We start from the raw sequence: 22,856 nt of genomic DNA on the forward strand, positions 1-22,856 counted from the left end.
ACGAAACCAACCCACTAACTAAGTATATAACTTTTTTTTTTTTTTATACAACTTAGAATGGCAAACAAGCTGACGGCCCACCTGATGGAAAGTGGTAACCGTCGCCTATAGAAATGAGCAGTAGCATAGACATAACAGAGTATACTGTTTCGCCCATGATACCCCCCATGCATTGCCATTCCTGAGGACTCAGGTGTTATTCCTCTGTACCCAATAAATTCACGCCATATCCACCCTTCAAACCGAAACAAAGCCATGCAAACACAACTGCTTCACGGTAGAAACACGAATGGAACAGAAGTACCCAAGCCATCGACTTTTGTACAAAGTCTCCCTCTGACTATATAACTATTTTATTATAAATTAGATATGATCGCAACTGCCTTGTGGTCCTGGCATAGATTGGGCCACCTTTTCCGTGGACATTATAAGAGGCAACTAAGAGAGCTTAATAGTCGAGGGATGGGCAGCAACGTCCCTCTTAAAACTTCACTAAATTTTTATTGCGTTTGCCAGCCAACCCGCCAAGTGTAGCAACTACTGGCAAAACTTCACTTATAGGGGGGAGGCCGTGGTTCAACAGTGGACAGTTAACGGCAGTTAGTAATGGGGTCTATTTGACCCATTGCCAGCAATATACCCTATCAGATCGACCTCCACGTGGTTCTCCCTGGAAAACATGGTGGTTAATTCAACGACGCTTACATGAATATAAAATGTCAATAGGAACCATTCATGAGATATAGCTACTAACAGACAAACATCAATTTTAAAAATGGCTAACATCGGTTTAACTCTATTTAAAACCGAATATATGAATTTTAAAACTCAATGTACAAACTTTTCAGGCCATATTATTTTAATGTATACTTATAATAAATCTGTAGAGAGGTCAATTCTGTACATGAAATATATTTCCAAATAACTATCAGGGGGTGATTAGTGATCGATACTGATGCCAAAAATGCAATCAGTAAAATTTTTGTCTGTCTGTCTGTATGTTCGTTATAGAAACAAAAACTATTCGACGGATTTTCACGAAACTTAGTACAATTATTCTTCATACTCCTGGGCACTTTTAATCACACTACGATCAATAGGAGCAGAGCAGTGACGGGAAATGTTAAAAATGTCCACCCGTGCGACGACGGGACGGGCCGCTAGTGCAGTATAAGATAGTATTCTCGTAAACTTGCATATTTCTATAGTATTTACCGCTCAAGTCTGTACCAGTAAAACAAACAAGTTGACACCATAAAGTAAAAAAAAAGCAATAAAAAAAAACTCGTATCGTATCGTAATCAAAGCTCAACAAGCCATATTTTACAAAGTCCAACCAGCCAGTAATATCAACTATTTTATTAACAATTTAAAGTACATCGTAGATACTCATTCGACGAGCAATAAACACAATACTTTGTAGTCTATTGTAAGGTATAATTTCTGTGCAAATATTCATAATTCGTGGAGACTATAATTCTAGCCATTGCTTAGATTCTCAGACAACAATTTACAATACGAGTAATAATGTTTACAAAGTCTGTTATTGGTATAATCTTAGCACGTGGCCTTCCTTTCGCTGTATTTTTATTTTATGGTGGTATTAGCGGCATAAGGATTCTAAGATCTATATACGGTATTGCTGGTTATTATTTCATTTGATGCTTTCCGCAGTCATAATATTTAATTCCATGTTTGCGATTGTTTCATTATGAATTAATGAATATTAATTTTATCAAGTTCCCTTCTTTTGTTTTGTCTTTCAAATAAATGTGACTAACACTTATTTATTTATTTATTTATAGGATTACCAACATAAGATACAGCGAAACATTTTAATACAATGCACTAGTAGATTAGATCTAACTGTTCTTACATTTATAGGCGACCACAGCGTGCCTTGTGTTTGATAAACATTAAAATATAATTAAATTATTAAATGTCATTATATGAGTAAAGATATTAACAATATGAATAATAATATAATATAAATAATGGAAATTGCATTTAAATTATTATAAATTATAAACAAATACAATGTAATGGCTAGGTACATCAACATTTTAATTTAGCCAAGAACACAGAGTGACTATCGTTGTGAATATCAAGTTCAGGCTTGGTTTTTACAATATCATATTGTTATACTATTAATCTTAGTACCTAGCTTACTTAAACAAACATTTTATATATTTTTTATATTATATGTATGTTATTTATATATCACTATTTTATGTTTACATTGCTTTTGTTTTACTGTTTAGTCGCTCATTACGTTGCATCGTCAATTATATTTTCTGTTATTCCTGTCTACGGTTGACTGGCAGATAACGCCATACGGCGTTAAGTCCGCCATTTACACAATCTAGGTGTATTAAAGTTTAAAAAATAAATTTTGTTTCATTTTACTGAGCTATTCGATTTTTTACCGATTGCTACCCCTTGTCATTTTAAACTGTAAAAAAAATTGTCATATTTGGCATACACATAATTATCATTTGATTGTTATCAAATAACTTTTTAAGTAATCATTCAGAAATATTAAAAACGTATCTTTCAACAAGACTTTGTCCACGTGACCGAGATTTTTTTTTTATTGGATGAAAATGGTATGGTAGCCCCGCCTGCGCTTACGGGATACGCTGGCAAGGCACCAGTGAAGGGTGATCGATGAGGATGAAAACAGGCCAGTTAGCCCATCATGATAAATTCATCACGAATTAATCATGACAATTTCCAGGGGGAACCGCGAGGAGGTCGACCTGGTTGGGTATATTGCTAGCAATGAGATTCTCAGTCTCCATTACTAACAATTTCTTTCCCCCCACGCGACCGGGATATATTTACTGACCGGAATAAAAGTACCCTATATCCTTCTCTATTCCATATAGTACGTGTATAGCAAATTTCATAGTGATTGGTTAAGCCGTTAAGATGCAATAAGGTAAAAAACACACTTTCATATTTATAATATTGGTAAAGATTTTTCGAAGTTCCTAATTCATATCCTCGAAATAAAAGGTCATCAAGACAGAAGCAAGGTCTGCATATTGAATAGGCAATAAAAATCGCATATATGCCGAAACGATTTTCCTTCTCCGCGACCTAATAAAGCAATGAACGCTAAGTTCTAAAGTTTCATGTCATCAACGCACACGTCACAACCCTGCTTCCTTGGGTGGAAAGAGAAACTGTCAAGTTTATTTATTTTTTTAACAAAGCTAACAGCATTTTACAAATAAAATTAACAAGCATCCTATAACAGGGTAGTATGGGCAATAATAGGTTTTTCTAAATTGAATCTAAATAATTATTAAATAATTATTTATTTTTTGGAAAACGAGCCGTGTGAATCCGGCATAAAGTGATCCCCCTTTATGAGGGAGGCCTATGTTCATCAGATGACAGTTAAAAGGTTACTTACAACCTTCGAACTTCTGTTCAGGGGGGAAAGGGATTGTTAGTAATGGAGACTGAGAATCCCATTGTTAGCAATATACCCAACCAGGTCGACCGCCTCGCGGTTCCCCCTGGAAACTATCATGGTTAATTCCTGATGAATTCATCATAATGGGCTAACTGGCCTGTTTTCATTCTCATCTATCACCCTTCACATCGTTACTATACCATTTTCACCCATAAAAAAAAAAACTTTCGAACTTTCTGCGCTACGTGAATTTAATAATGATTTAATTTTCATTTGAAAATGATTCATGATTAAATTTATAATATTTATTTTTTAAGACGAAATTTTTAAATCCGCAATATTTTGCTTATCTGTTAGTGATTTAATGACAGCAACAATATTCTGGTTTCACTAGCAAAACTGCCATAGAAATGAATTGGCCGTTCAATTACAGGGATCGGGAAGCATTAGTTCCTCTCGATTAAAAAGACACAGTATCCAAGGACTGGTAGAAAGATTTACAGACAGAGACTGAGAGCTGGTTAATGGATTGGCCTCATCATTTATTAACAAGATTTGAACCTGACATCCAAACAGCAGATTGTTTGTTTGTTTTCAAAAGTTCTTTATTTATCATAAGTGTTTACAAATATAATAAATTCCAGTGTACATAAGCCTAGAATTTACTAAAACAGCAGATTGGATTATTGTTCTATAAGGAACAGATTGCCAATTAGCAAACTAGAAAAAGAAAAAAAAAACTAACAAAACGTAAGAGTTTTTGATATCAGTTATTAATGTAATATTCTTAAGTATATGTACATCTTGTATGTAACCATCATATTACACAGTTGGGTAGGTAGGCCTCTCGATTATGAACACAACATGCAAGTTGTCCAATACGTAGTATTATTAGCTCAAATTGCAGACGTCCAATGCAATTGACGTAAGTCGCTGCATCCTCTGACCCACATCAGTTTACAACTCACTTCCTTCTTCGACAAACTTCTCCAACCCAAATACTGCGTATATACTAAATTTTATAACGATTGATTGAACAGTCACGCCGCCAGAAAATTCTTTTTTTTTTTATATACAACTTAGAATGGCAAACAAGCTGACGGTCCACCTGATGGAAAGTGGTAACCGTCGCCTATAGACATGAGCAGTACTATGTACATAATAGAGTATACTGTTTCGCTCATGATACCCCCCATGCGTTGCCATTATTGAGGACTCAGTTGTTATTCCTCTGTACCCTGTACATTCACGCCATATCCCATCCTTCAAACCGAAACACAGCTATGCATACACAACTACTTTACGGTTAGAACACGAATGGGACAGAGGTACCCAAGCAATCGACTTTTGTACAAAGTCTCCCTCCTTTTATTTTTTTAATACAGAGAGTAAATGAACATACGGCCCACCTGATGATAAGTGACTACCTGTGGCCATGAGCACCAGCAACAGGAGGAACTGCAGGTGTTTTGGCGACTTTTCAATTTATTTATTAATTATTATTATTAAATTTTATAAATAATTTGACATGTACAGAAATTATAATTTCCTTAAAGTATGTTAGAATTTAATTTTTTAATTATTTTTTATTTAATATATAAATTAATAAATTTAATACGAGTATTAATCATGAAAATTATTTGGTTTATTTTTTACCTCTCGGCGGTTTAACGGCCATTCGCCATATAATTTGGTATACACGTACTGTTTGTAAAGGCTATTTTATGCCCGTCGTCAACATGTGCACGTGGGGGAAATGCATGTTAGTATTGGGGATGTATTTTCTTTATTTTATGTGTTTGCTTTACATGAATTACTCAAGCTGTGCACATAATGTAATTGGATTATAACCTAGCCGAATCACAAATGTAACTACTACTTAAGTTTTTTTTTTTTTTTATAGTAATGATCTGTTTTATGTGTCCATAAAATAAAAAATAAAACAGCCCACTTTTTTTAATATAAGAAATTTTAATAAAAGCAATAGACGACAAAACAATATTTTTTTAGAAATTTTGTCTTTCCATCTGTCTATATTTTTATTGCGGTATTACAGAAAAAGTACCTAACATTGCTAGCATTATAGTGTATATTGCTATACCAGATCGATTTTCACGCAGCTCCTCCTGACAACCATCGTGGGATCAGGTTAATCAGGACCTGATTTCGTCCTCACCTATCCCTCACTGGTGCCCCGCCAGCGTATACCAATAGCGGAGACGGGGTCATTCATTAAAAAAACTGTTTACCATCAGACGGGTCGTATGCTTGTTTGCCACCATAGTTTTTTTTTTATGTGTGTAAATGGTATGGCAACCCCGCCTGCGCTAACGGGATACGCTGCCGGAGCGCCAGTGAAGGGTGATAGATGAGAATGAAAACAGGCCAGTTAGCCCATCATGATGAATTCATCAGGAATTAACCATGATAGTTTCCAGGGAGAACAGCGAGGAGGTCGACCTGGTTGGGTATATTGCTAGCAATAGGATTCTCAGTCTCCGTTACTAACAATCCCTTTCCCCCCTGCCACCATAGTTACAAATTGATTTATAGTATAAAGGATTTGAAGAGAAAGATACATTTTAACGGTATAACTTTGACAGTATTACCCCACTCATAAAAAAAAAATATAAATGTCACTTCTACCCGGACTATTTCTTCTTATGGCTATGTTGAACACTATAATTTGCAACGTTCTTATTATTTCAGAAGGCAACCGCACAGGCGTTATTTTCAATAACTTCACGAATCCAATTTACTAGAACGTGTTCGTGGACTAAATGATATCATCGTATTTTATATACCAACCGATGGCATGTGATATTATTACCTACACATAGAACAGTTAGAATTAATTAAATTTTTAAACACATATATCTATATCTAGGGTCATCACTATTTAGTTCTAGGATTATGAATTCCATAGACATAGTTCACCTATTTATTTATTTATTTTACACTTTATTGCACCAAGTAAAAAGAGAAATAACAAATACAGTAAATATTAATGAGAAGTGATACAAAAGGCGGCCTTATCGCTAAGCAATCTCTTCCAGACAACCTTTGGTTAGAGGACATTGAGAAAAAGACAAAGGGTAGGGTGACTTACTATTCATAATTTAGGTATAGTGTGCTACAGTCGCTCTTTTATATGATACCATATGGATTATATAGATATTATTTTAATAACCGAATAAGAGAGTCCATGATTTGGGACCAATTGCAGGACAGTCCAATATTTATTCATTTATATATATATATATATATATATATATATATATATATATATATATATATATATATATATATATATATATATATATATATTACTCATATAAAGTATAAAAGGCGGCCTTATCGCTAAAGCAACCTCATCCAGACAACCTTTGAGTCGAGAAAAAAAAAAGAGCCGGTAGGTATTTGGTGCAATAATATATGAATATGAATACCATGGGCGGTAGATTTATAAAAAAAGACTATGGAATCATCAGTTTACTTAAACAAAAAAAAATTTGTTTATCCGAGATTTCTAAAAAAAAAAAACATTTCCACCGTCAAACTGTGTTGTTTCTAAGTATCTCAGTTTACATATTTTTATATTGTATAATTAAAAAAAAATTATCACAATATCTTAATTGCAAAAATGTGGGAAGATAGTTTCTTCTGATCGTTGACAACCTTAGTATTCAGCCTCCCTCAGTCAATTCTTGATAAATAATTAGTAAGGTAATAATTTTATCAAACAATAAATCGCCTACAATTCAAATAGTCTATTACATAATTTATGTTACCAAACATCCGATTGGTTTCAATTAATTTTAATAAACACGAGTCACAAGAAAAACCCGCCGCAGTTTTTACAAACAGTAGTGTGACCAACTTAATGGAAATTTGGAGACAGTCCTGATCAGCTCCAATGGTTCAAATATTTAGAATTTGAAACATTTACATGTCGTTTCCTTTGCAAATAATAAATAGGGAATTAAAACTTCAAATGGATTCATTAAGGAATTTGCTTAAAGAAAACATAACTGGAATTTAAAAATTTCATCTAATAATATGTTTCCTTAATAACTTTAAATGTTTCAAAGAACATTAATCTATCAATATACGATAAAACTCATTCGAACTTTTTACTGCAGTATTGCAATTCTATAGGATATTTTACAGGCCAAATTAAATTACTAAAAACGTAACCCCTTGAATATTTTCACCCACACGTACTCCTTTTGGAAATATTTAAAATGTGTGACTTTAAGAGCATTCATAATTGTAACTTACCAAAGTCAATTTAATGTGGCGATTGTCGCAACTTTTTGTCAATTTTGGAAAACAATTTAACTATTTTTAATATTTGTAACAAATTATTTAACAAGTCCTCTGCTAGAAAATTAAACCGTAAATCATGCAATAATATTTTGATAATTCTTGCAATCATTGAAAATTTGGATTTCGGTGGCAAAAATATAATTGAAATTTGAAAATCCGAAACAAAATATGAAACACCTAGCAAAGATTTCAGTAATAAATTTATATTTATATTTTATGATTAACGTGTAAATTGCTGGTAGAGCACTTTTTAAATAATAACCAGTCATGAATACTAAAAATGATCTATTATTTTTGAAAATTAACACATAATTTGCGACCTTGCCATATTCTGATAAACTACAGTATGAATGCTCTTAAAATGTAAATACAGCTACCAATCGTCTAGTTATCAAATTAAGATATTCTAACTGACTACTTGAAACATTCTTAATACTTACTCATTGAATTTATACGTACTCTTTTTTAAAAATAGCTTATTACTTATAACATGATATATACACACGACATACACATTTTTATAAAATTTTTGCTTTAGGTCATTTTTCCTCCTCACACTATTCATTATGCACTGCTGAAAATAGGCTTCCACCATAAGGGGGGAAATGACTCTCTTACGATACTCACGGGAAAGTAAAGGGTAGTCTGTTCTATGCCGAAATGGCAATGCTACTGGTTGATCACAATCCACCAGGACTGGTTCAATGACACACTCAGTCATATGTATAAGATTGAAAATGATAAGAAAAAATGTAACTCCTTTTATTATTATTTTTTAAATATTTCCCATGTATAGATAAAAGGTTTAGTTGTATGTTTACGTTTTACTAACATAGTTTATAAGAAAATTGTTACTAACAAATTGGATCAAATTATAGTCGGAAAAAGAATAATTATGATATTTTTTGTTAAAACGGTAATTAAATACAAATAAACCTTAACATACCGTTCTAATAATTTAAAAATACCGTCATTAGCTTTTTAAGTGATGCCAAGCTATCAAAAGGACTCATATTTCATTCAAATTCAATTAGAATTTATTAAACATATTTATTATAGCTTTATGATATAGTAGTCTACAGTTACATATAAAAAATCAATATTTCAATAATATATTTAGCGGAACATAAAATGAGTACTCAGGAATGGCAACGCATGGGGGGTATCATGAGCGAAACATTATACTCTGTAATGTCCATGGTACTGGTCATATGTATAGGCGACGATTACCGCTTTCCTTCAGGTGGGCCGTCAGCTTGTTTGCCATTCTAAGTTGTATAAAAAAAAATGCTTTTTAATAATTACAATAAGTAAAAATTCATCCTCAGTGCAAATCAAAGCAAAATATATCTTATGAAATTTTGTATTAATTTAGTCCTTTTTACTTTTACTTTATTGAATGTGGCGCTTATTAGTATCTTTAAATAGCTTCCAACTATCATTATTTAATACTTAATCTTACTTATTATTTATACTTATATTTAATACCTAATTTTACTTATTACACACTGTACTTTCTTCATTCTTATATACATCTTTTACTTATATATATTTGAGATTTTTTTACATCTATTTTTATTTTTTCTAAAGGAATCTGTTTGTAACGGTTTTGTCACATTTGCGAGATTGTTTCGAGGTGTGGCAACCTGCTATTGCTATAAAACCTGAGGCTGTCCACTTCTCGGCTGATGCAATAGGGTGAGTGGGTTGCGCGATTCTTGTTTATCCTTAGTGACTTTGTAAGTTACCAAACGAGATAAAATCGAAAGCACTGGGGCAAAAAAATCGAACATAACGAAATCAAAATGTGGGTTAACGGTTATGGCGGCTTTTTTGTATATTTTAATGTGTAAGAGGTTTTTATCTGATGCCAAACACAAATCAAATCTTGTTCATCTAAGTAATAAATAAATCCATTTTCATCATTTTGTCTTTGCCTTTTGAGAGTCTATACTACGTTAAACAGTATTATTCTAATATAGTAATTGTTATTTTCTAGGATGAGACAACAATCGTTTAAATGTATCTGATGCAGTTTCAAATAGCTACACGCGTAAATTTTCGATGCCTTCCGATGGTCGCGGATTCTATCGCTGTACAAAATAATATATATACATAGGGGAAAAGGGTTTTTTAGTAATGTGGACTATCAGTCCCATTGGTAGCAATATACCCTATCAGGTCGACCTCCACGTGGTCCCTCCTGGAAACTATCGTGCTGAATTCCAAGTGTATTCATCATAATGGGCTAACTGACTTGCCCTTTCATTCTCACTTAGCATCCCTCATTGATGCACCGCCAGCTTATACCGTTAGCGCAGAGAGGGTTGCCATTCTATTATCATACATTAAAAATAAATATATACGTCTGTTTGTATAAATCTGGCTGTTTCTGTATATAACAGGTACTTATATGTATCTATTCATTGTATACTATTCATAGTACAAGCAGAGTTTGGGACTAGATGGCGCTGTGTAACATGTCTATGATAATATATTTTTAATTAAAATCTAATGTAGGTATAATAAATACCCATTAAAAATATATTTATTAAATGAATCACTGAAGATACAAAAGATAGAAGTGTGAACTATTGACCCTATACAAAATATTAAATTAAAAATTCAGTCCAGCCCACTGATATCTAAACCAGAAGTTATTAATTCTATATTAGACTGCAGACACGATAATATATAAAACAAAAACGTTTTAATACTTTGAAAATAGCCAATAATTCATAATTAAATTCTTTTTTAATATTTATTAATAAATTCCTATTTCTATTAATTTATTTCAAACCGCTGGTCACTCTGATCAAATCTTGCAATCTACTTATACACAAATAACGTACAAGGACATAACTATCCAGATATAACTGGTTACGCTTTGTATTACATTAATTTGTATCTAGTTTTACTACCATATTGACATCTATAAGAACATTTATATTAATTAAATTCATATACGAAAAAAGATATTTTAGAATAATGTAAATTAAATTTATAGACAACTTCTATAGAAGGAATAGATTTCTACATATAAAGTGTAAGATGTATAGCTACAATGCGATCAAAATATGAAACACCTATAATATGACCGTCAATGTGTAATATAAACATTGTCAAGAGCTTCATACGTCGTAAATTTATAACCATAATAAAGTATTTGATCCTTTACTGACGTACACGATAAAAGCAAATTGTTCAATATCAAATAGTACCGTCATTGTATGTGTTTGTCTGCTTTAATAGAACTCCATGAAAATACACACAAACGAATTATTGAGATAACTATAAGATACTGTGTTGATGTCCAATGGTAGTAGAAAACAAAAGTCGATTTATTGATTAAATGTCACGATTTGTTACTAACTTCATATCAAATGTATTTTAATAATAATTACAATAAAAAGTTACTTTTTCATTATGTTTTATTGAAACATACTACAATAAATAGTGCGACGGTGGTGCGCTCTATAACTTACACGTAACTACAATTCAAACTCTTACTTCACCTAACTAGTTTCATAATAAAAAAAAATCTATGTAAAGTCTTCTTACTTAATATAATTTAAACATAAATGAAGTAAAAAAATACGGTTATTTTAAATTTCTATTATTATTGTATACAACTAACTGCAAGAAAAATGAAACCTGTTTTTATGCAATAATCACGACACGACAGAAATATACCGGTCGGTACGATCCACGTTTCACTCGTTATTGGATGGTCACCCTATGAAATGGCTCAAGTCGACAAGGTGTGGCTGGATTAAACTAACGGATAAGAGTAAACCCTATATTTAGTAACTTTAAAGTTCACATTCAAGGTTACATTATCTCTTTGAAGGTGCTAAGGATATTTTTATCGTTTCCGGTCTGACTGGCTGATTTCGATCTTTTATTAGGCAAGTACATTATATATACATTTTATAATGGCAACAAATATGAGAGAAAAGGATTGTTAGTAATGGAGACTGAGAATCCCATTGCTAGCAATATACCCAACCAGGTCGACATTCTCGCGGTTCTCCCTGGAAACTATCATGGTTAATTCCTGATGAATTCATCATGATGGGCTAACTGGCCTGTTTTCATTCTCACCTATCACCCTTCACTGGTGCTCCGCCAGCGTATCCCGTTAGCGCAGGCGGGGTTACAATACCACTTTCACCCATCAAAAAAAAATGGCAACAAATAACCCCAAACGATCGTGTTCGTTCTACAGCAAGTGTATGAGATCATTGTCATCAAGCGCAGTTTCTTTTTTTTTTTATATACAATGGAAGCAATCAGACATACAGTCCACCTGACGAAAAACGGTTACCATAGACTATAGACCGCTGCAAAAGCGGAGATATCGTGCGTTGAAACTTTTCAACGACCTTTTCAAAACAATTGTATTAATTTATTAGATTAATTTGTTGTATGTATTATAATAATTGCATGCTGTGGTTTTTTTAATAAGGTCTCCGTAAGAAGATCATTCCACAACCTCAGCCGTGGACGAGTGCTAATCTTAACCCTTAAAAGCCTGATTTTTTAAATCAAATTAAAAATATATAAGTGTATCCTTTACTGTGTTTACTAATGGGAAAAAATAAAAATAAATCGAAACGATATTTATATATATTTATTTTGAAAAAAAAAAAACATTTGGTAAAATGTAAACAGCCAAATATTAAAATAAAATCGATTGTAGGCGCCCAATGCGATTTATAACCCCGGTATCAAATTTGAAACTTCAGGTATTTAAGGGTTAAATAACGATAGATACGTTATGTGTACCGCGTACACATGATATGTAGAACGAATCCGCTACGTCTAAAGTTCTGTTCTGTTCAGAGCAAAGACAGAGCAGAAAGGATTTTTTTTTTTTATAAGTTAATGGTACCGAGGTAAGACCCCATGTCCCCGCGCGATTTTATATGGGTGTCATGGTGTCTGTCATATTCTTTGCTAGTGCTCTCGTTGAGGCAAACACTAAGTATTAAGAGAACAATGTAAAGAGAAGCAGAGACGACCGAACTGCTACTTCAGTAAGTTAAGAGTACTGCTCATGTCTTTAGGCGACAGTTACCATTTTCCATCAGGTGGGCCGTCAGCTTGTTTGCCATTCTAAGTTGTATAAAAAAAAAAGTACATTGCTAGGTTTGCTCTCCATTACTAGCAATCTCCTCCTCCCAAGTTTTGATGGTAGCTTGGTATTATAACTACATGTGAGGATGGCATCCTCTGGCGTCAAGTTCTAAGGTTCGTTACCTTAGTCTGACGCCCAGTGTGTAGCCTCTTCATCATTCGGATGGATACTCGTTAAAAAGGTACTTTTTTAAATGCATGATAATGGAGTGATTACACCACCTGTGATATCGATACACGTTGGAGAAATACACCAGTGAGGGATGGACGAATTTATCAAAAATTAACCACTATGGTTTCCAGAGGAAACCCCGTGGAATCAACCTAGTATATTGCTAGCAGTGGGGCCGCTAGTCCCAATTACTAACATTCCTTCCTCCCTTTTTTCATGCGATTTAGAATGGCAAACAAGTTGTGGGCCACATGATGGAAAGTGGTAACTGTCGCCTATAGACATGAGCAGTATTATGGATATAACAGAGTATACTTTTTCGCCCACGATACCTCCCATACGTTGCCATTCCTGAGGACTCAGGTGTTATTCCTGTGTACCCTGTAAATTCACTGCCATATCCCACCCTTCAAACAGAAACACAGCCATGCAAACACAACTGCTGCACAGTAGAAACACGAAAAAAAAAATGAGACAGAGGTACCCAAGAAAACGGCTTTTGTACAAAGTTCTACTAATAAGGTACTTACATGTTTAATGTTATAATGCAGGATGCTCTCAATGTAGGTGGGCAACTGGTTGACGACGGTGAAGTAGCCGAAGACCGAGGTGGCGTGCGTAAGGATGATGGCCCACACCGGTGGCGAGGTCAGCAGGCTGCGCCATGGTACCGGCATATGCTGCGGACAATGACAACATTATATTTCTATTTTTAAAAGAACAAACAATGCGACTGTATTTAAAGCAACTTGCATAAATAAAGAAGAACTGATTAAGAAAAAAAAAACCAATATTTTTTCTCGTTTTCACATTAACAATTATAATTACTTGAACACATGTGTTACATATACATGTGTTGTGTGTAAAAATAATTTCATATAGGATAAATATATATGAATAATATTACAATATGTGTATTACATAAATGTATGTTATGTATTTTATATATATTTATTTATGTAACATATTATAAATACTTAGATGTAAGGCGTGCATAATAATATTTACATGTTTTATTAATATAAGCCTTTTTCTTATTTTCATTAGTTACACTTCTAGTCCCAAATAGCTACCTTTTTTTTTTATTTTCATCTCTACCCAAAAAAGGGTTCTTTAAAAGGGTGTAAAGAGGTTACTTCAGGGTCGGCAAAGCGTGTGTAAGAACCCTTGTATTGCAGACGTTCATAGGCTACGATGACCATTTACCAACAGGTGGGCCGTATGCTTGTTTACCACCTAAATAAAAAATGTTGTCTGGAAGAAGAGTTTGCTTTAGCGATAAGACCGCCTTTTGTACTTCATATGTGTCATATGTACTTATCTTTGTATTATTTTTCAAGTGGTGCAATAAAGAGGAAATAAATATTGTTTGCGGAATGCCTGTTTAATGCATAGTTAATTTCATCTAGCTATATCTGGCGGCTTTGCCCGCATCAATCACTGCATAAAATATCCTATGTACTATGTTAGGATATAACCTATCCGTGTACTAAATTTCATTTAAATGCGTTCAGTAGTTTTTGCGTGAATGAGTAAACATCCATCGTTATAAACTTTCGCTTTACTTTTGTTTTGTTTTTTTTTTTTTTGCAAATGTATTTTTTATTTCTTTTTTTCAAGTATGTACTAATTTCTGATATTATTTGTATGCCATATATATATATATATATATATTAATTATATTAATAAGTGTATATTTAAATACACCTGCTGGTTCTGTAACCGCGGAAACACATATGATATAGCACCAGATTATAATTATGCATTTGCCGGAAGTCAGTAAAGAACATAATAGAATGTGAGTTTGCCGCGAGAACTTATGCAAATGTGATTAGTCATTCATTCGTCTCGCACACTTTGTTATATAGCGAATTACTATTGAGCCGGTTACACATGGATGAATTGTACAAACGATAACTTTTGGCCGCGACTTCGCTCGTGTGACCGATGTATGTTCAGTACTGGCCGGTGGTAGGGTGTGCCCTTCTCCATCCCTTATAGTACGTGTGTATCATATTTCATAGTGATCGGTTAAGCCGTTAAGGCACTACGAGGTAACAAAAAACAAACTTTTACTTTTATAATATTAGTAAAAATTAATTTTAATCAGATATTAATAACAACAATTTTTTTATTACAAAAATAATTAACGTTCTTTTAAGAATTATTAACTATAAAAAATAATAGAGAAACGAAAAAAATCATACGTTCAAAAATAATATTATAAAAATAGCATACAGCCCACCTGATGGTAAACGGTTATCGTGGCCTATGAATACCTGCCAAACCATACCATAACACAACACGCACATTGCCGACCCTGAAGAAATCTATTTACCTCTCTTTTAAAGAACCCCATGCAAATTATTATTATTTTTAAGCCAATGCTTCTTTAGGGAAAATATTTAAATTTATTGATATCAAATTCTTGTCGAATTCGTCACGATGTACTGACTGACCTACTTCATCCTCACCTATCATCCTTCACTGGTGCCCCGCCGGTGTATACCGATAGCGCGGGTGGGGTTACCATTCCATTATCATCCATTAAAAAGTCTATGGGAGAGGCCTATATCCAGTAGTGGACGGATAATGGCTGAAGCGATGATGATGATGATAAAATATGCTTTAAAAAATATTATATATTTTTATTTCCATTATAACTTACAGTTTATTATATTTACACTAGTTTACACTACATCAAGTGTGTAGTGGCTGTATTATTTGCAAATTACATTGATATCTATCGCGTATGGTGTAGGTGAGTCATTTAATTTAATCGTTTCCACTAAAACATAATCGCATTAGGTGCGTGTATTGTTTTACAGCAAATTTAATATCATTGTTTCAGTCTAAATGGATTATATGTTGCCTCACTCAATACACAGACTACATATTACATCTACATTTTTAACCAACTTCAAAAACAACGAGGTTCTCAATTAGATTTTTTTTTAATGTTTATTACCTCATAACTCCATCAGTTGTAAAACAATTTGGAAAGTTCCTTTTTTATCTGAAAGGACATGTTCACAGATAGGTTTCGTAGACATTTTATCAAAATCTTTTCAGTATTTTAATTTTTAAATCAATATAACTTGGTTTTACCATAATTGAAGTCGGTTTTTTTTTTAGAACACAACCATAATTATAAATATTGATATATTGATAAATAACGTTTATATTAAGCTTGAAGAAGCAAGTTTTGCTTTAATAAAAAGTGACTTTAATCGTACACACGTGTAGAATATTACGTGAATATTATATGTGTATGATAATATAAAAAGAGAAAGAAAGAAAATATTTATTTAACGCATACCAATAACATTTACAACAGAAACATAAACAATTGTCAAATTAAATAAAAAAAAATAACTAAAATAAACTTATAATTAGGAATATATGCGACCAAAATGGTCACCACTCAGCTAAGTGTCTAAGCATTCATACATAATGGCTCAATCAATCAAGCCATCTCATCCCTCAAACGAGGGATGTAATTAAAAGGGTTTTATAATAAATAAAAATTTAATAGCTCAGCATGGTTTTCTGTGGAACAAATGGGAGTGGTAGATGTCGGTACCGAGTGGACATATTCACATATCGTCATAGTCGTAGAATACTGACGGATCTGACGAATATTACATATAAAGATCCGTCAGTATTCTACGACTATGACGATATATTAATTATAATTTTAATAATCGTAATTTTTGTGTCGTGATACTATTCTGTTTAACACTACTACTGCCTACTCACTGCTTCCTATGCCACTGTGCTTTTGATGGGTGAAAATGGTATAGTAGCCCCGTCTGCGCTGACGGGATACGCTGGCGGAGCACCAGTGAAGGGTGATAGATGAGAATGAAATCAGGCCAGTTAGCCCATTATGATGAATTCATCAGAAATTAACCATGATAGTTTCCAGGGGGAACCGCGGGGAAGTCGACCTGGTTGGGTATATTGCTAGCAATGGAATTCTCAGTCTCCATTACTAACAATCCATTTCCCCCCATGCCACTGTGTTAGGTTAGGTTAGGTTTTTGCTAACATTGTTATTAACTTCTTGTTATTACTATATTGTTAATCATTTAACCATCCAATCAGCATCTAAAACACATTTGGGCACAAACGTTTATTTCGCTGTATCCTTATTAGGATCAGTGTAAATTTTGCTCGTTACTTAGATGGAAATCTACTCGTAAATATATACACTGATATATTACTTTGTTAAATATTTGTGTTACCATCCTTCTTATGGCCAACTTTTTGTATGCAAAACATTAGATCTGATTCTGGCGAAGCGGCGATTCTTTATAGTTAGTTCTTGGAATCACAGATATATCACACTACGCTAAGTTTAATCACAGATGTCACAAGCTGCCTTCGACTGTTGAGAATGCTCAGGTAAATCACGCAAAAATAAATGTAATTGGCATATAGTTTTTTTATCTAAATGTTTTTCATTTTTCTCTTTAATGAGGCGTTACATAAAATAAAAATATTTCAGAGTATTCCGTATCTACATATTTCTTAAAATAATTTACAATTTTAGACAAGGTCAGACATTGCAGAATAGAATAGAATAGAGGCCAATTTAATAACTAAATGGTTGTCCTAAAAATTAAAACATGACGTGTGCCAAATTTTATCTGAGCATTTATCCATATATCCGTGACTACAAAACTAAAAAAAAAAAAACAAGAATCTATGAATATATCTACAGAATGCCATATGGCATTAAGCTCGCCATTTGTACAAAATTTTATTGTGCAATAAAGAATAAATAAATAAATAAATAAATAAATAAATAAATAAATAAATAAATAAATAAATCTGGAAACGATCGTGAACAATTCTTATTGAATTCGTCACGATGTGCTAACTGACCTGCTTCATCCTCATCTATCATCCCTCACTGGTGCCCCGTCGGTGTATACCAATAGCGCGGGTGGGGTTACCATTCCATTATCACCCATTAAAAAAAAATATTGTAAAAACTAATAAAAAAAAAATTTAGACAAAACTTTCCAATTGTCAAATCTAGCGTGCGTACAGACGCCGTTTGTTTACTATTTCATTATATTATATTCAGCAGATTTTCCGCTGCGTGCGCTAAACAAATTGACGTAACTACGATGATGTCATCATGATAGTGCCACAGTGCGCCGACCGAGTGGACCGCGAATGATGGATATAGATTGATTGTAGCAACTATATCAATAATGTGTACTGACATTGTCTCAGGTGTTGCTAGAGGAAATTTTTGTGTTTATATGACCTTTGTAGGTATTAAGTAAGGTACTATAGATACTAGCCCTTACTTGCATCATCATCATCATCATCACTATTCAACCATTACCATCATCATATTATCCTCTGTTGAACATAGATCTTCCCATAGACTGTCATAAGAAACGGTCCTGAGCCACCTGCATCTACTGACTGCAATGTATTCAGTAGATGCAGGTGGTATTTGTACGTCGCTCCATCTAACGGGGGGAGGTGGGTGGCGTCCTACACTGCGTTCGTCCTACACTGCGTTTTTTTTTTAATTTTTGAAATCTCGACTAGTTTCGGAACCAATTCGGGGCCCTTAATCATGAGCAGCAATGTGTTTGGATCTGAAATTACACAAATTGATTGAGGTTTTAGTAGTTGTCTACCTGAAGGCCAAAATTAAAAAAAAAAATATTTTACCCTTATTTATAAAAACTAAAACCTACTACAAACTTATTTTAAATATTAAACTAATTTGTCACTTTCTTTTAAATTAGGAATGTAGCATAAAAGAAAGAGACAAGACACTTAAATAGGTCCACCTTAACTACTGTTTATTCTATAGCCTTATTCTATCTAAGAACGTGTAACATTAAACTATAAAATACATAATAGATTACGGACTCCTACCATCATATAAACTAAAAACATTTAGAAACCTATTTTAAGTATAACCACTTCGTTACTTTGTGTGAATTTATCAATTTCTTTGTCATTTTCAATATATACGAGTACCTAAGTATAATAAAAAACTTTTTTTTTATTAGAATATACTAACATTTAAGATTTTTTTCTGTCTAATTCATAGAAGCAATGCTACTTAGTAGCATTAAATAGTATAGTATAGTAGTATTTAGTAAAGCACAGTTAGTAGTAAGTTATAATTAAATTTGTTTCCACAAAAAAAAACCGACTTCAACTGTGGCTAAAACAGTTATTTTAATTTAAAAACCAAACTACTAAGCCAGTTTTGATAAGATTTCTATGGTACTAAACTTATTAGTATATCCTTTCAGATAAAAAAAATTCTAGTTTCGTTTACAAACTGACAGACTTATGAGGTAATACATAATTAAATATAAGCAAACTGAAAGTCTCTTCTTTTTCTAATCTATTCTTTTTGTAGTCCATTGAGAATGTATTAAAGTGACAAACAGTTTATTGGAAACGATAGTTAACTACAGTGTTTTTCTATACAACTTAAAATGGCAAACAAGCTGACGGCCCACCTGATGGAAAGTGGTAACCGTCACCTATAGACATGAGCAGTACCATGAACAGAACAGAGTATACTGTTTCGCCCATGATACCCCCCATGCGTTGCCATTCCTGAGGACTCAGGTGTTATTCCTCTGTACCCTGTAAATTCACGCCATATCCCACCCTTCAAACCGCAACACAGCCATGCAAACACAACTGCTTCACGGTAGAAACACGACTGAGGTACCCAAGCAATCGACTTTTGTACAAAGTCTCCCTCTAGTGTGTTAACTACAATATTTACAAGCGTCTATCAGAGATGTTAAATGTTTGTTAACTACTAACTAACGGTCAACATAACGAGAGTCGTGACCACAAAGTAGACACCACGGTACGATAAATACATAGCCGTATCATAATATTACTAAGAAGGAAGGAAGCAACGACTGTAATAAATTATTATGCACAATCACCGCATATCCTTATATCATAATCACAACTCACATATGTCTAGCTATTACATAGAGACAAGGTTTTTTTTTTAATGGTTAATATTTATTTATGTATTTATGTACACTTTATTGCACCATTTATAAAATAGTAAACACATTTTACTGTAATAAGAAATGATACAAAAGGCGGCCTTATCGCTAAGCAATCTCTTCCAGACAACCTTTGGGTAGAGAACATTGAGAAGAGAAAGAATAATGGAATGGTAACCCCGTCTGTGCTAACGGTATACGCTCTCGGGGCATCAGTAAAGGATAATAGGTGAGAATGAAAAGGTGGTTTTTTTTTTTAATGTGTGATAATGAGGGGGAAAAGATTGCTAGTAATGGGGATTAACAACCCTATTACTAGCAATATACCTTATCAGGTCGACCTCCTCGCGGTTCCCCCTGGAAAATACGGTGGTTAATTCTAGTTGAATTCGTCACGATGGGCTGACTGACCTGCTCCATCCTCACCAGTCATCCCTCACTGGTGCCCCGCCAGTGTATACCAATAGCGCAGGAGGGGTTACCATTCCATAATCATCCATTAAAAAAATAAATGGGTGATAATGAAAAGGCAGGTCTTTTTTTTAATGGGTGATAATGGAATGGTAATCTCGCCTGCGCTATTGGTATATGCTGGCGGAGCGTCAGTGAGGGATGATTAGGTGACGATTAAAGCAGGTCAGTTAGCCCATCGTGACAAATTCCACTAGAATTAACCACGACAGTTTCCAGGGGGAACCGCGTGGAGGTCGACCGATAAGGTATATTGCTAACAATGGGTCAATTAGACCCCATTACTAACAATCCCTTTCCACCTGAAAAGGCAGGTCAATTAGCCCATCGTGATGAATACACCTGGAATTCAACACGAGAGTTTACAGGGGGTACACGTGTAGGTCGACCTGACAGGGTCGACATATTGTTAGCAATGCGGCTAGTAATCCGCATTACTAACACTCCCCTCCCCCAATCCAAACAGTGTTGTCACACAAAGTACATAATGATTTTAGATTAAATGTTGACACATAATCTACACACACTACACTACACTCTGTTTATATATATATATATATATATATATATATATATATATATATATATATATATATATATATATATATATATATATATATATATATTATAAAATTATTATGTCGCACAAGTTCTCATGTAGAAGAACTCAAATCTTGTGATCGCTGTACTGTGAAAACCTAGTAAATTTTGCAAATGAGTTTAAATTGTGTATCACAAAAAAACCGTCTTTAATAGCGGTTATTTTCATTTTAAAACTTATCTGCTGAAGCAATTTTCATAAAATTTCTATGGGGCCAATCTGGAAATAAGCCATAATCAAGACACACCGATCAAGAGACGCATTGAAACCGATGAATTTAAAATCTTGAAATGTAGATATGTTCTTTATGTAGCGTAGGTAAATAATAAGAAAAGAATTATGAAAATTGAATCCCTAAAGGTGTGTTACTTCAATAATCCACGAGTACGAAGTCGCGGGCAAAAGGTAGTTTTAATTAAACAGATGGAATCTAAACCGATAATATCAGACATTATTAAAACATTAGCAAAAAATATACATACATTAGAACCTAGATGTTCACATACAGCGCGGTTTCAGAGATGTTTTCTCCCACGAACGCTCACATTATGGAATGAGCTCCCTGTCAAAGTTTTTCCAAGAGACTATAGCATGGTGTTCTTTAAAAAAAGGGGGATAAAGAGTTTTCTTCAAGGTTGGCAACGCGCGCGTAACACCTCTAGTATTGCAGGCGTTCATAGGCTATACTGTACCCGCTTACCATCAGGGGGACGATATGCTTGATTGCCTCCACAATGGTCCTCAAAAAAACTTCTGGTTTTTAAAATGATAGATATAAATATAAGTACTCACCCCCTTCTTCTTTGTGTTGTCCTGCGGCAGGACTTCCATGAGGTAGTTCTTCTCCTCCTCCGAGATCCGGGGATGGTCGGCTGGCGTGTCGTAGACCACTGCGAACCAGGCCACCGACCACATGGCGCCGATGAGGCCTGTATACACCACAACGGTAGTGTTAAAACACCCTCATAAAAGAAATGTTATAGTTATAATACTTGTCTGTGTATCTGTCTGTGGTATCGTATCTCGGAAACAAGTCGAATTCAATACATTTTGTGTGATTGAAAACGGAATGATTTAGCGACGATTTACTAAAATTGGTTCAGTTTCCATATGGAAAGAAATTGATAAACTTAGTTTGATATTTTTTATAAAAAAAAAAAAATAATTTTAACATAATTACATGTTATTTTTTATTAACTGCACTGAGCTGAATATATTTATTTACTTTACTGATATAAATACAAATAAAACAAGAATTTTACGTCACATCAGTCTCCCATACATTTTACAACGAAATGTACAAAAAATTACAAGTAAACGGCCAAACAATATATGTATTGCATCAAATATTCAATTCTCTGAAACTTTATCTGTACATACATATAAACATATCTGTCATCCCGTCTCCCATTAGGGTAAATAGAAACAACAGAATGCCAAATGATTCGATTCAAACGAGCTTCTTTATATTCCTATATGTTCATAAAAATCTTGACTTATTTCCAAAAAACAGCAATATTCATAATATTAATACTAGATTTAAAGACAAACTTGCTGTCCCCAAGTATCGTTTAGAAAAAGTTAATAGGTCTTTTATGGGAATAGGTATAAAAATTTACAATAAGATACCAAAGGATATGTTGGAATTACCCTTAAATAAATTCAAAACATCTGTTAAATCATATTTACTGAGCAAAG

At 33.5% G+C, this 22,856-nt stretch overlaps 1 protein-coding gene across 2 annotated transcripts in view; it reads right to left on the bottom strand.

Annotated features, from left to right (window-relative positions):
* LOC113516253 (sialin) overlaps positions 1–22,856 on the bottom strand; it is a 71,872-nt gene that overhangs the window by 16,750 nt on the left and 32,266 nt on the right. For both annotated transcript variants that reach the window (XM_052895201.1, XM_052895202.1), the window contains 2 exons: positions 21,951–22,087; positions 13,595–13,744 (listed from right to left, as the gene is read on the bottom strand). In XM_052895201.1, the coding sequence (XP_052751161.1) occupies positions 13,595–13,744; positions 21,951–22,087 (287 nt within the window). The remainder of the gene's footprint in view (positions 1–13,594; positions 13,745–21,950; positions 22,088–22,856) is intronic.

Source organism: Galleria mellonella, unplaced genomic scaffold (assembly GCF_026898425.1).
Source record: "Galleria mellonella isolate WM207_F2 unplaced genomic scaffold, CSIRO_AGI_GalMel_v1 utg266, whole genome shotgun sequence".
NCBI classification, from domain to species: Eukaryota; Metazoa; Arthropoda; class Insecta; order Lepidoptera; family Pyralidae; genus Galleria; species Galleria mellonella.